This window comes from Sander vitreus, chromosome 15, assembly GCF_031162955.1.
Source record: "Sander vitreus isolate 19-12246 chromosome 15, sanVit1, whole genome shotgun sequence".
Classification (NCBI taxonomy): Eukaryota; Metazoa; Chordata; class Actinopteri; order Perciformes; family Percidae; genus Sander; species Sander vitreus.
The window spans coordinates 19759240-19773450 of NC_135869.1; the positions used below are offsets into that span (position 1 = coordinate 19759240).

Below are 14211 nucleotides of genomic sequence, written 5' to 3' on the forward strand. Positions count from 1 at the left end.
CTACGAATTATTCTAGCACATCCATGTGCTCTTTTGGATTTATTAAAAATAGGTTGTTTTGCTGTTGTAATTTTGTGTGAGGAGTTTCTGGTCACACATGTTCCTGTGACCCCAACGGTTCAATTCAATCAACAAGGGCCTGATCTTAAATTCAAGAAATCCTGCAATTAATCTGTTTTGATGTTTACTTGAATTTCTCCTTTTTTTTTAGCAGCAGTTAAAAAGCTATGAATCATATCTCGCGAGAATGAAAATACTGTATATCACAGAACTCTGGAGCTTTGGTGGACCTGATTACTAAATACAACGCACAAGCATATTCTTCACGTTTCATTATCAGCACCATTATCTTCTTACTCGTCATCAGCACTGTCGTTTATTGCACGTGGTCAGATTACAGACGAGAAGATTTACAAGGGCAAGTTAGGCCTTAAAGTTTACAGTCTAGCTGTACGTTGGTTTTAACAGTTTTAATTTGAAAAACACTGTAAATGATTTTGAATAGGATTACCTATTGACATCAGTGAGACATTTGATTGCTTTATGCACAACAACATAGAAAATCACAGGAAGTCCCAAACTGTGACCCTGTGTCGGGTTGAGTGAGCGAAGTTTTTTTTAATGCGTTAAACTGTCTTTTTTTTTTTAAGGGGACGTGATTTTCCCCATCATTGACTGTGTTTTCTGACAGCACCCAAATTTCAGCACCTTGGTCCATCAGACCTTTACAGTAGCCTATGTGAAGGATCCAGGCTGCACTGCGCCAATAAGAGGCCACTTCTTTTAGGCACAAAGCCTCCATTCATTTGACTTTGCTTTGTGTCTCTGGGACACATGACCCAATCTGACCATCCGGTAGGCCTACCCCTGTGAGGAAACTCCGTCTGGTTTCTGGCTCGCCAATGATCACTGTCTAAGCTGTTAGGCTATTATCAGAATTTCGTGATGTGATTTAATTGAATTTGGTGGCGAGCGCAGTTTTCTAGAAATGCTTTTTGACGCAAAATAATAAACAATACCCTGCAACATTGGCAACTTTGCTGTGTATTATAGCCTAATCTGTTATATTCTGCATTCGTCCGCAAGGTTTTGTGAATATGTGTGTATTTTCAAAGTTGTGACAGATTCAATATCCAAACTTCAAGGTTTTGGGACACGAGCAGCAAAGGCTTTTTCTGCAGCTGTTACAACATCTGGCCAACATCTCCATATGAGTGTAATTTACTCAACAACATACCCATCAAGAACCTCAACCCTTTGATCTGATGCTGCCTGCGGGCCTAAATATAGCCTATATACAAGCTTTATGCAAACCTAAAGAGAGGCCCGCTTCTTCGCTCCAAAGTCTTTAACTCCACAAGATGTCGCCACCAGCAAGACCGTGAAACGGTCCCAAACTATTTTCGCACAAAGACCCTGAAAGTTAAAATGAAGTGAAATCACTCATCCATAGTGGATTGATTATTGGTAAAAGCTGGTACTCATCTACAATATTAGCGGCTGAGTTACAGCCTCCTCCTCATTGTGTGAGGTCATTGTGTGTTGCATCATCCCGCCACTAGATGCAGCTCGAACACAGAAATAAGATTAGCTGCTGGTGTAGCACAGTCAGTAATAAAAACTCGTGATTTGTTTATTTTTGGACAAGGGTCGGTCAAATTAGACTCAATTTGATAATTTTTACTTAATTGTTGTATTTCAGTTTTGCTATTTTCCTATATATAAATGTAGACTATAAAATGCGAAGTATACTGAGCCCTTGAGTAAAAATAAAACAATAAACCGCTGACAGCTTCTTAGAAGTGGATGAATTATTGTGCATGAAGGCGCACTGATGTTAACAGATGGCTGAAGGTTTTCAAACTCTCTTTAGAGAGCAAAGACAAAGACCTGCAGACTCCAGCAGTCTCCCCAACAACTGGATCAGTCCTAATTAGGCAGAGAGAGAGAGAGAGAGAGAGAGAGAGAGAGAGAATCCCGTGAAGCTAGTCACAGTGTGCGTCGCAGCAGAGCTTGTAGTAGCCTACTCTCGATAACTGACAGACTTTCTAGCCATGCACTACCGTCCACTTCAGTCTGAATTTGTATCTTCATGTGGATGAGATGTTGCCAAATGTGATTATTTTGATGAGCATCCTGGGTCTTCAGTTACAGCACTGTGCGGCTGATCTGTGCAACTGGACTGGAAGGTAAGCATATTCTCTCAATTCTGCAATATTATTGTATTTTGAAGAGGGGAAAAAGAGGCCTTCAATAACATATTGAAGGCCAAACTGGCCTTTTGAAAGACAACGCTAATTTGTTGACTTATGCTTTATAGATCTGTTAAAAGCCATTAATAAGAAGAACAACTTTGGCTTACTCGGTGTTGTGAAACCGTCTAGAAAGTATCTGCCTACAATCTGAACAAACATTAACTGCAGACTTGATGATAAAAAAAACTTGTGTTATTGACTTATTAACATCTAGCCTATAACTGCAGAGTGGATGCTTATTAGATAGTAATAAACATGTAAGCATTTATTTATGAAATATTAGCATTTAAAGTTGCATTATTATCAAGAGAGGATAAACTCAATAAGGATAACGCCAATGGGATGTTTTGTTCGTTTTATAGTGGCTTTATAACTGATCTATGAAGCACATTGTTGAATTATGTGAATTTCTCGTTTTTTCCCCGCTCATCCAGCGGTTTTGCAGCTGGTGTGGACTCCAGGATTGTCCTCCAGGTGCAGTTGCGCTGTACAGAGGGCTCGGTGAGGTGGATATACCCTGGCCAGGCTCTCCGGGTGGTCCTGGAGCCCAATCTGTCCTCCTCCCAGAGCACCACTGTCTGTATCAAACCGTCTCCCTCTTTCCATGGAGCCAGCGTGTTCATTGAACGAGCCGGGGAGCTGGAGCTGCTGGTGACAGAGGGCGGGCGGCCCGAGCAGCAGGTGTTCTGTTTCCGGGCAGATGGTCCGCACAGGCCCGCAATCTACCTCCAGTCCAGACCGCAGAGTGATGGACCCTGGAGCAGACGCACGATGGGCTTCAGATATGAGCTGCTGGGGAACAGGACTGCTGCACCCAACGTGGGCCACAGCGGGCTTCAGGGTGAGTAAACCCTCTCTAATTTTGCATTATGATAATCAATCTGAAAAATATGCATTTATACATTTGGACCCTTATAAAAGAATGTGTTATAAAATAATTTAATAAATCATTAACTAAAGCTTCATAGGTCAGTCATAAACCATTTAATGAGGCCAACCCCTGGGTTGCCAGGTTGTAAAAAAAGAAGTTTTTTTCACAACCTATTAACCCATAATATGCTCTTATTAGTGGTTTATAACTGTTTTATTAAGCATTAGCGCATGAAATTAAGCCATTAGTTACAATTAATAAACCCTTTATAAATGGTACATATTGTGTGAATGCTGATTCACACAATATGACATACTATACTATGACTTTCTTTTATAATTTTTTTTCTACATACTATATTGACTTTTTTAATCACTTTTTCTACTATTCAGTGTAACGGTGGCTCAGTGGTTAGCAGTGTTGCAACTAGCACCAACAAGTAGGCACTCTACACTTTAACCCTTGGATTGATTTCCAGTCAGGGCTTAGACTTTTTGTGTGGAGTTTGCATGTTCGTCACTTTATTCGACATACTATAGTATGACTTTTTTTTTCGATATACTATACTATGTTTTATTTCACATTTTTTGACATACTACACTATGACTATTTTTTATCACTTTTGTCGACATACTATATTGACTTTTTATGACTTTTTTTTAACATACTATACAATTACTTTTTAATGACTTATTTCAACATACTATCTACTATGACTAATTTTGACATACTATACCATGACCTTTATATCACTTTTTTCGACATACTATACTATGACTTTTTTCAACATACTTTAATATGACTTTTTTATCACTTTATTTGACAAACTACAGTATGACTATTTTTCTCAGACTATACTATGACTTTTTATCACTTTTTTGACATACTATACTATGACTTTTTGTCACTTTTCCTACTATTCATTGTCATGATGGCTCAGTGGTCAGCAATGCTCAAATAGCACCAGCAAGTAGGCCCTGTAGATGTTGACCCTTGGATCAATTCCCAGTCAGGACTTGACATTTTTGTGTGGAGTTTGCATGTTTTTCCAGACTTTCTTTGGCAAACCATACAATGACTTTTTTTTTATCACTTTCTTTGACGTACTATACTATGATTTTTTTTCGACATATTAAACTATGACTTTTTATTATATACTATACTATGACTTTTTATTACTTTAATGACTTTTATCAACATACTAAACTATGACTTTTTTTCGACATACCATACAATGACTTTGTTTTAGACATATTATACTATGACTTTTATACCCTTTTTTTCCATAAACTATAACATTACTTTTTACCACTTTGTTTGACATACCTATAATATGACTTTTGGACATGCTATACTATGACTTTTCTTTAAAAAAAAATCTATTCCCCTTTTTTAATAAATTGTTGGTATTATTCAACATTTCAATTAAATTCATACTAATTAAAACCATTCCCACTTTTCCAACCTTTCTCACTACTTCACTTTCTTCTTATGCAATTATGCCAACAATCCAGTTTAGATTTAGCAATTTAGCTTTTCAGCGTTCACAAACATTTTCTGCAGGAAATGCATTTTCTAGTTAGAAATTGGCACCAAAAATTAAAATTAAATCTTAAAGCCTTCTATTGCATTAACTGTTGTGGAGTGTGATGGACTGGCCAGTCCTAATTCCTTGGAGAAATAGTAGTTATTTAATTATAGACCCCAATCATGCTGACTGGAGCATGCAGCTGCTGGTCAGTGTGTGTTTTGTCTGGTTTCCATCGGCGGGACAAAGCAGCGAGGACAGAGCAGACCACAGAGCAGCTGAAGGGCACCAGGCCAAGGGACATGAATCGAGACCGTAAATATTTTGCAGATTCCAGAAATGCCTTTTTATTGTCTCTTTATTAGCATTTATCCATGTGTGCGGGCCTGTCCCAATGTGGTGATGTCATTTTGTCCATAATAGACAGCTGCTGGTTTATCTTTTCTGCATTGCCAGTCTTGCAGAAGTGTTTAACTCCTGCAGTCTCCTGCATTGGCACAGGGTCATTCAATTAGGTGGACACAATAGGAGTCAAACACGGGGTCAGGACTCGTGAGTTTTTTTGATCGGGAGGCGGCGTGGTGGGCAGAGCAGAAACACAGGAGCCGCATTCCTTCATCGAACCCCTGGTTTCTTTAATCTTTGATGTGAGGAGGGAAATGAATGAAGCCTGTATGTGTGTCAGATTTTACGCCGGGGAGTGAAAGGGAGGAGAATTGATACCCAGCTATCAATCCTAGTCAGTCATAGAGCTAGGCTGAGTTATGCATGGTTTGGGAGAGGGTGGTTATGATTGACAGATTTGATGCAGGTTTTCATCATCTTAACTGTCATTTTCTGTTCTGATTTTCTCTACTCACAGCTTCATGCCGACCCTGCAATAACACAGAACTCCTCATGGCTATCTGCAACAGTGACTTTGGTGGGTACATAATATTTTCTATTGTACAAACCCAAGATCTGTTACTTACTGTACTATACAGACACACTGACAGAGCCCCATTAAAGTCCTACTAAGATATATTGGAGATATAAACAATGTAAGGTATAGTAGCCAAAGTGTAAAAAAAATCCCCTGAAGAATATGAATGTGATTTGCGTGATATAATGGTGGATGCATGGCATGAAGTAAATTGGCATAAATGAGATTGAAGTCTGAAAAACTGAACATTAAATCTCATTTGCACTCATTCAATTATTGTACAGAGTATAAACATGCATGTACTCACTTGCATGTACCACTTTATGCAACATGTTTATGCAACTTTATACTTCTACTCCTCTACATTTATTTAGGTAGTATCAAAATATTGTACTTTTTACCCTTACTAGTTCATCCACAGATTTTATGTAAAAAAAACCTAAGATCACTTTATAAAATATGATTTAGTGTCATACGATAGAGCAATACAAATACAATATAAAGTACATAAAATTAGCTCCACAAGTTGCTACAACAATAAAATGTTGCTTACATGTTAATGTTGAATGGACACACATTTTTATACTTTATACACACTTTTAAAAGCTGTTCTTATGGTCTGGTGTGTGCTCAAAAAGCAGCCGCTCTGCTGGCAGTGCAGAGGAGGTCAAACAGATGTCAGGAGGAGCTGTAGAAAAGGAGAGACCTGTGCTTTAGAGCAGAAGTAATCTGTCCACTGGGCTTCATTTACGTGCCTCAATCTCACAAACCTGCCATGTTTGTTTAAAGATAAGGGATAGTTGAGCAGCTAAGGTGTAAATGGAGAAAAACAAAGACAGAAACGAAAAAATAACATGTAGGAAACTACTAAGATTTCTACATCCAAAGCACACTGGTTTTTCACAAATGTTTCACTTTATTTCCTCAATGCATGGAGTGTATAAACATGGTCTTCCTCTTTGTTCTTTCAGTGGTCCGCGGCCTCATCAAGAAAGTCTCCCATGACTCTGAACGTCAGACGTCGCTGGTGGAGGTGTCAGCAGCAAGGGTGTACTGGCAGCGCAGTGGAGTGTTTGAGCAACAAGCAGCTGCCTCTGGGTCACCTCGGTCCGTCCCGTCTTGGCGTGGACACATCCACACACTCCTGCAGTGCCACGTGAAGCCTGGGGATGGAGAGTTTCTCTTCACAGGGTCAGAACACTTTGGAGAAGCTTGGTTAGGGTGTGCCCCACGATACAAAGACTTCCTGTTTGTCTACCAGACTGCCTGGGCAGCACGGCGGAATTCCTGTGACTTCCCTTTAGACTGAGGAAGTGTGTTGTTTTAGCCCTACTACTGAAGCCGGCCAGTCTTTATCCACAGGCATCCTCACCCCTGTACTGGCACTGTGGGATCCCTGTGATGTTGTCATGTGACAGCAAGGTGGCATCCAGCATCAACAGCATGGACGAAGCTATTGAATTGCTGGTAAAATACACATTTGGAGGAGCAGAGCAGAGGCAAACAGCAGGGCCTCCTGCCCTGAGGCCCAGAGAGGACCGGCCTTTGTCTCCCTCCCATCACTGCCCTCAGTCCTGGGAGACCGAGAAGGGGTTGGGTTGCTGCTCTCTCTTTGTGCTTCTCCCCACATCAACCGTTGTTCACTTTGCTGGCTCTGTGTGACAATTGCCCCCTTAACTGAGGTGGGAGGGAAGACTAAAGCACGGCCATTCATAATCGGCAGTTTGTCCTATAGTGAATAGGCTTTTACATATATGATTGTGAAGTTATTTTTATACTGATTCATCTTAAGTTTAAAATCCTCTTTGTTTTGTCTATTGTACTCTTTGAATTAAATATCTTTGCTTCTAATTCAGGATTGTTGTGTTTATAATGCAAAATAAATCCTCCACTGTATAAGTAATCATATTTGTTTGCATTTATTCAAAGGATAATTTGCTACATTGTTGCATACTTCTGTTTTTAAAATGATTTCCCCTTAGATCTGTTCAGTTACAATACTGGCATTGGATGTGTCAGTAGTAATATTTAACTCAGAGACTACATGAGATCTTTTAGTAATTGAGACTTTTGGTAAAAGCTCAGCTTTGACTGGATATGATGAATCAGAAAAGGTCTGCAAGTCTCTGTTTTTTGTCAGTAAGACTCAATATTTTAATATTTTAATTGTCACATGCTGGCAAGACAAAAGTAACATCAAATCAAACATTTCCCCATTTTGATTTAGCACGTTTAGCATACACTGTTTTAATAAACTATACAAAAGAGAACATTTCTAGAAGGTTTTTATCATCAGATACAAATATACATGTCATATTGTGTTTGTTTTAGCAGCACAATTAATACAGTAATTTGCAGATTTCTTTTTTACCTTTAACAGAGAATCTGGTGAATTCATATAGCTGTGTGTCTGATGAAGTGTTTAAAAGTGAACAGAGCTCATGATCAGTGCATAGAAATCTAAATTTTATGAAGCCCTCCAGCCCCTGGGTAAAGGCTTAAATGAACCAACACCCCCATTTCCCATCATATGCTTTATAATCTCTGTTTTTCTGAGGAGAATGGGATTTAGAGCTGAAGTATCCTACAAGCTTATTTTGGCCCTTTTCCTTCTGCATCCCATCTTTTCCCCTGTAATCAGATTCTTATGATAATAGGATAGCCCTACCATAAAATTAAATACCCAAATCTGCTTAGATGGCGAAAAGCTCTGAGCAGACTGAATTGGACTTTTCTATTGAGTCATGTGGCCCCTGCATCACGGCCTGAGAAGACCAATGGACAGATGTGAGGCCCCAAAGCCTGGGGATCCTCCCCCTCGGCCCCTCCCAGAAGAGGGGAACAATTAATTGACTTTTAAAGCAACTGCTTTCTTTGCCTATTCCACACTTCTCCTTGGCTGAGCAAGGCTCACAAATTGGTGTGTTGAACTTTTTATGAGGACTAAATAGCTGCCAATGAAAGTGTAAATGACTGTGTGGTGAATGGGGCCCACACAATGGCTCTTCAGTGACAAGGCCTTCGGCAGACATAATGACCATTGTCACGGCTGCTGTCATCTAGAAACCATCAGGGCTTGTGAATCCAAGAAGCTAGACGAGGGGTGATCCGTTCCTTTTACTCTCACTCCATCCACATTTCGACTTATTGTGTATTTCTGCTCTATGCTCTTTCATATTTCTCTCTATTGCTCCTTTTTGTATGTATGTCTTGTCTTTCAGTTTCAGTTAGAACTTGATTTTAGACAAGCATCATATATATTTAAGATCTCAACCACTAAAAACATTCAAATGTACTTCTGGGAGTGTTTTTAGGCAATTTATAGCTTTATTACACATCATAAATTAGACAAATGACATTTCTTGCACAAACAATTTTAGATAAAAGAAATCACTGGCAATATGAAAAAAACTCAAGCTTTCCACAAACGTTTTTTTCATCCTGCTGAAGCCCAGTTTGAAGTCTCCTCCCTGGGTATTGTCCCAGGGGGGTCACCATGTCAAATTTCCAAGCAAAATATAAACTCTCTGCAGGCTTTTGAGACCACACAATTGTCATCTCTGGGAATTCCAGCAGGCTCTCATGGGGAACCAGCCCAGGAGGGCTCGGCCCAGAGTTGCTGCGTGGTGCACCGGCAGGAGTCCACCCAGACTTTGGGGGTAATTGGTTTATCCCACCGCCTGGCCTGCTTTCCCATGTGGGCCACTGCTGTGGGGAGGCCCAGGGGTACAATATGGAAACAGCATGATACCCTCCAGTGTCGAACAGGCATTCACTGCTCCGGCTATAGAGACCAGGGACAAGGTACCAGAGACACAAAGCTGAAGCAGGGATGTCTTTTGGCTTTGAAAAGGTTGCCATTTGGTCTCCTTTTAACGGTGGGCAGCATTTGTGGTTGAAAATCTGAAGTAATTGAATTTTAGCTCAAGCTTTTTTTAAAATGTTCTTCTCAATTGAAAATGTAATAAGTTCGAGAGCTTTTCGAAAGTCCACATTGTAATTGTGGTCACTGCACCTGGTTGAAAACTAGATTTTCCTAATGTCCTTGTTGTCCTTAAATAAAACACACAGTCAAGGCACTACAATGACAAAACCAAAATGTAATTATCTGCACTAGAGAGATACGTTTACTAAGCTTACTAATCATCTACAACTGTGTTTAACTTTAACTTTACCCATAGTAGTATGGCGGAACCACTATCATATTAAATTAACCTGTAAGCTAAGCATAATATTCTGTACAAGCTTTGTTTCATAACCATCAAACTTCAGCACTTGTTATTAGAGAATTAAGAGTCAAGTTACACACTTAACTGGCCAAAAAACAAACATATTTACCTATAATTAAGTGAAAAAGTCAAAGCATAATCATACACAAGCATCTTAGTGGAACAACATAAGGGGGTTATATTGTAACTGTAGATGATAAAGCAATCTTGTGATTTATGTCACTTAAGTTCATTTCAGAATGAGTCGAATCTTCCTGTCTCCAAGGAGGAGTCTGAAAATGCAGGAAAACAGTTAGTATGTAATTTATTCAGTCAGTGATCAAAATTGAATCAAAATACAGTAACGTTAGGATTCTTTAAAGTATAAAGTATATAAGTTGTGTATACCGAACCAGTGCAGCTGCTATTTAGACCTCCTGCGATGGGTCCCACCCAGTAGACCCAGTGATTAACCCAGTAGTTGCTCACTATGGCTGGACTGAAGGCTCTGGTTGGGTTCAGACAGGTGCCAGATACATCTCCACTGATAGAACAAACAGGTATGAGGTATTCAGATGAGTTTCCCATTATTTATGTAGAAAACAATCATATTTATGTAGAGTTAATCCACCCTTATTGTATATGTCTGCCCTAGTTCCGTCACTGCTGCAGCATTAGCATAACACACTAGGGTCCTACGTGATATTTAGCTATAAAAATGCAAATTGGATGTGATATTTGATATTTAACTTCGACAAACCTGTAAAATATCACAAGTGCATCTCTACATGATATTAAGTCATACACATTTACTGCAAATTGTCCCTTATACTCCACTGTATTAGAAATGATCTGTAGATTCACAATTCTTTTTCTCCCCACTCATTTTTACTCACCCAGCCAAGATGTTGATGATAACAGTGCAGCCCACCATGAATGGCACCAGGGGGCTTCAGATCTTGGCGTTGACGGCTCCCAGCAGCAACACCATGGTGACCAGGCAGGTCATGTTGACCTCTCCAAACACAGCTCCTCCTATGTCACCGTCTGACTGCAGCAGAGCAAACGCAGCCCCGTGGGCTTTGTCAAAATTTTCTCTCAAGGTCATCGCCTGTTGACATCAATTCAGCCATAACTCAGGTCTATTTTATGTACATAGAAGAGAGGGAAAGACGGATGTTTTAATGACACAAAAATGAGACATGTTCACTTTCGCCATAACAGCTCCAAGCACCCCTCCGACCAACTGACATGTGAGATGTGGGGCCACCATGATCATCTCCATCCCCCAACACAGATAGATGGCCAGGGTGAATGGAGAGTTGAAATGGGATCCAAATGGGAGTAAATGTCACCAGGAAAAAATTTAAAATTGTAAAAATCCTGTTTCTAAAGAAATGAAAGTTTTGTATGTGATTAATTATTGTCCATACATTAAACAGGAGAGAATTATATGATGACTAAGAAAACTATAAGACTATTTATTCATGGCACAATAAACTGCATAAAATATTGAAGGTGATCCTCACCTGATCTGAGCCATGCAGGCCACCATGACGGCAACAGCCAGACCATGCACCAGAGCTGGCAGAAACCTCACTGCAGACTCCACATTCTCTATGACCGACACACAAAAAAAAGTAGTTCCCACCAGCTCGCCCAGACAGGTCTGAAATAACCTCTCAAATTTGTTAGGAGGCCTGGCTGGTGGCGGTTTGGATTCTGAAGACATAAGAGACACCCGACTTCACCCATCTCTACCTTCTCATCAGCCATGAGTCTTCAGGGAGGTCTGGTTGTACGAGCTGAGGATGTAACACTAAGCGTGTGCTGAGGTGTGCATACAAACATCTCTATGCCTGCTAATCACACGGACTTTGGTGCTACAGAGAGAGTTTGGGTAGAGTTGCTCCACTGACCTGCCATGAACTCAATGACTCTTTTGTCTTATTAATCCAATATAGTTTGTTCATCACAAGTCCGCTCATTATATTACAAGAGTACACTTGCAAACATTTGATGAGTTTGTTGACAAGTTTGTGAACTGTTCAAAAATCAGCTAGTTTATGTCAGTGACTGGAAGCTGTAATTTACTGTGAAGTTACACAAACATGTTTTCGGATGCTGCTTTTCCATGGCAGGGTCAAGCACGACACAGCAGCGTCTATGGCATGCAAAGACTTCTTATCAGATATGATGCAGACCAATTGCTGCATGTTTACCAGAGAGCAAAGTCTGTGACTTGTTTTTAATTGGGAAAAAGATTAGTTAAGTTAAATTGTATAATTTATATATATCATGGAGGAAATGGTGCAGAGTTCCCATGGCCACCCAGACATCTTTATTTGGTAGATCACTTGCAGGAAACACAACAGTAAACTGTAATTTTGAAACGTTTGCTGTTGTTATTGGATTTGTGTTTGTCTTTATAGGAATTATAGTAATAAAAAGAACTGAAGAATTGCTTATGGTCACAAAATGATAGTTTTTCACAGTGGTTGAGATCTACCAGTAGGCGGAGATATCAAACAAAATAATCCTCAGGATCATTGAAGATCTTTTGTGGACAGGTGTAGTTTCTTGTGAGCTTGTGAGAATACAAGCTTGTGGATGTCTCATAGAAATATTGCCTGCACACTGACAGGAAAAGTGAAAGAGGTTCTGAAGATGCAAGAATACTTTTTGTGCAAATGTGGCACAATGTGAAAAGAATGTGACATCAATGGACCACATCAGCATCACCTGTGCACATGGAGTAAAATGATTATTTTTGCATTTAAAGAGCCTCTCCTACTTTCTCTGTCAATGAGAAGGCTATATAACAGTTGATTATGGCTATATGTGTTGTTTTTCTTTTTCTTGACAAGCCTGGATTCAAACTACTACTACTAGTACTAAGTACAATGTGACAGATATGTTTATTAACCAGGATACCCAATATACCCAGGAAAACAGGGACTAATCAAGCCTAATTCAATCACTAGAGAAGAGAGTATAGATAGATAGATAGATAGATAGATAGATAGATAGATAGATAGATAGATAGATAGATAGATAGATAGATAGATAGATAGATAGATAGATACTTTATTGATCCCCAAGGGGAAATTCAAGGTCCTAGTAGCTTAAGACATCACACACAACATACAGATACATCACAAACAGGATGATAAAAAAGTAAATCCACATGAATAGCATGGACAATAAAATAAAAAATAAAAGGGATGTATACGCATGAGACGATATATGTATATGTACATATGTATGTATGTATATTCTCTCTCAAAGCTGTGTTGTGTGGCTCTGAGTTCTCACTTGATTTGAGTAATGTGAAACTTTGCCACTAGTTGTTCTTTAACGTCAACAAAGGAATTATAGTACCTTCAGCAAAGTTAAGACTGCTCCACTCTATGAACAGACACCGTACGTTTCCCTCCATTTACTGGGATCATAAAGTCACCATCAGTCCCATGACAAACAGTTCATAGGTCCCATATAATATTGACCCTCGTAATATAGGCTATGTTAAGCAGATAAGGTGTGCCCTTTGTCTGAAAAGGCATGCTTTTGAGCTATATAAGCCTGAATGTCATAAACCCCATAACAAGTTCCACAGAGGGAATTAACTATTACTGTAATACAGAAAGACTAATTGGAGCATCATGAGAAAAATCCAATTCACCTCCATTGCATATTCATGTTTAATATGTTTGTTTGTTTGTTTGTTTATGTATGCACCTTTCACCGAGGCAAATTCCACATAAGTGTACTTATTGTGGCAATAAAACCTTTTCTGATTCTGATTTTATTTGGGTGACGGCACAAAATCTCAGATACTACTAGTGATAACAGACAAAATATCTTTTGAGCGTTTTATTCTGATAATAAAATGCATTATAGTGTAATTCTGTTCAAACAAAAAAGTAAAATAATAGCATGAAAAAAGAAAAAAAGAAATGAACCACAGATAGATTTTAGAGGCGTCTGTCATTGCAGAGCTGCAGCCACAAGGTGGCAGCAGATGACTCTGAACACCAGAGTACTGATGCGGTGTTTAATGATTGAATCTAACTGATCTCCAATCAGTCCGGAGGGAGAAACACACTACACTGATGTATTTAGCCATTGTCTGAAGTGACCCAGACTGACACTGGATCAGTGAAGTAAATGCAACTAATTAATTAACTAATTAACTACTTTTTTCTTTTCTTTTTTGGTAAATTGTAGCCGGTTTAATTTTAAAAGTTTGTCATGTTTCTCCAATTTGTCCCATTAGTTCAGCAATTTATTTTTAATAATCAGCCTAATTTAACACTTTAATATGTTTTCTATTGAAAACTTGACTTCGTGACAGACCAATAGCTGAGTCGATGCTTTTTTTCTTTTTTTTCTTGCAAAGGTATCACATGTCACCATTGGGCCATGCA

General features: G+C 39.2%; 2 protein-coding genes across 2 annotated transcripts; one reads left to right on the top strand and one right to left on the bottom strand.

The window, feature by feature from the left end:
* The first annotated feature begins 2005 nt into the window (after nt 1-2005).
* On the top strand, nt 2006-7479 carry LOC144530029 (meteorin-like protein). The gene is made up of 4 exons (XM_078269430.1): nt 2006-2189; nt 2690-3096; nt 5517-5576; nt 6548-7479. Exons 1-4 carry the CDS (start codon nt 2104-2106, stop codon nt 6883-6885), a joined length of 891 nt encoding a protein of 296 aa, XP_078125556.1. The 5' UTR covers nt 2006-2103; the 3' UTR covers nt 6886-7479.
* Nucleotides 7480-10034: 2555 nt separating this feature from the next.
* aqp8b (aquaporin 8b) lies at nt 10035-11560 on the bottom strand. Its single transcript, XM_078269912.1, is given in 7 exon segments — nt 10035-10077; nt 10193-10212; nt 10214-10328; nt 10681-10895; nt 10995-11121; nt 11314-11524; nt 11527-11560. Coding segments are annotated over 7 exon segments (765 nt in total).
* Between the last annotated feature and the right edge of the window lie 2651 nt (nt 11561-14211).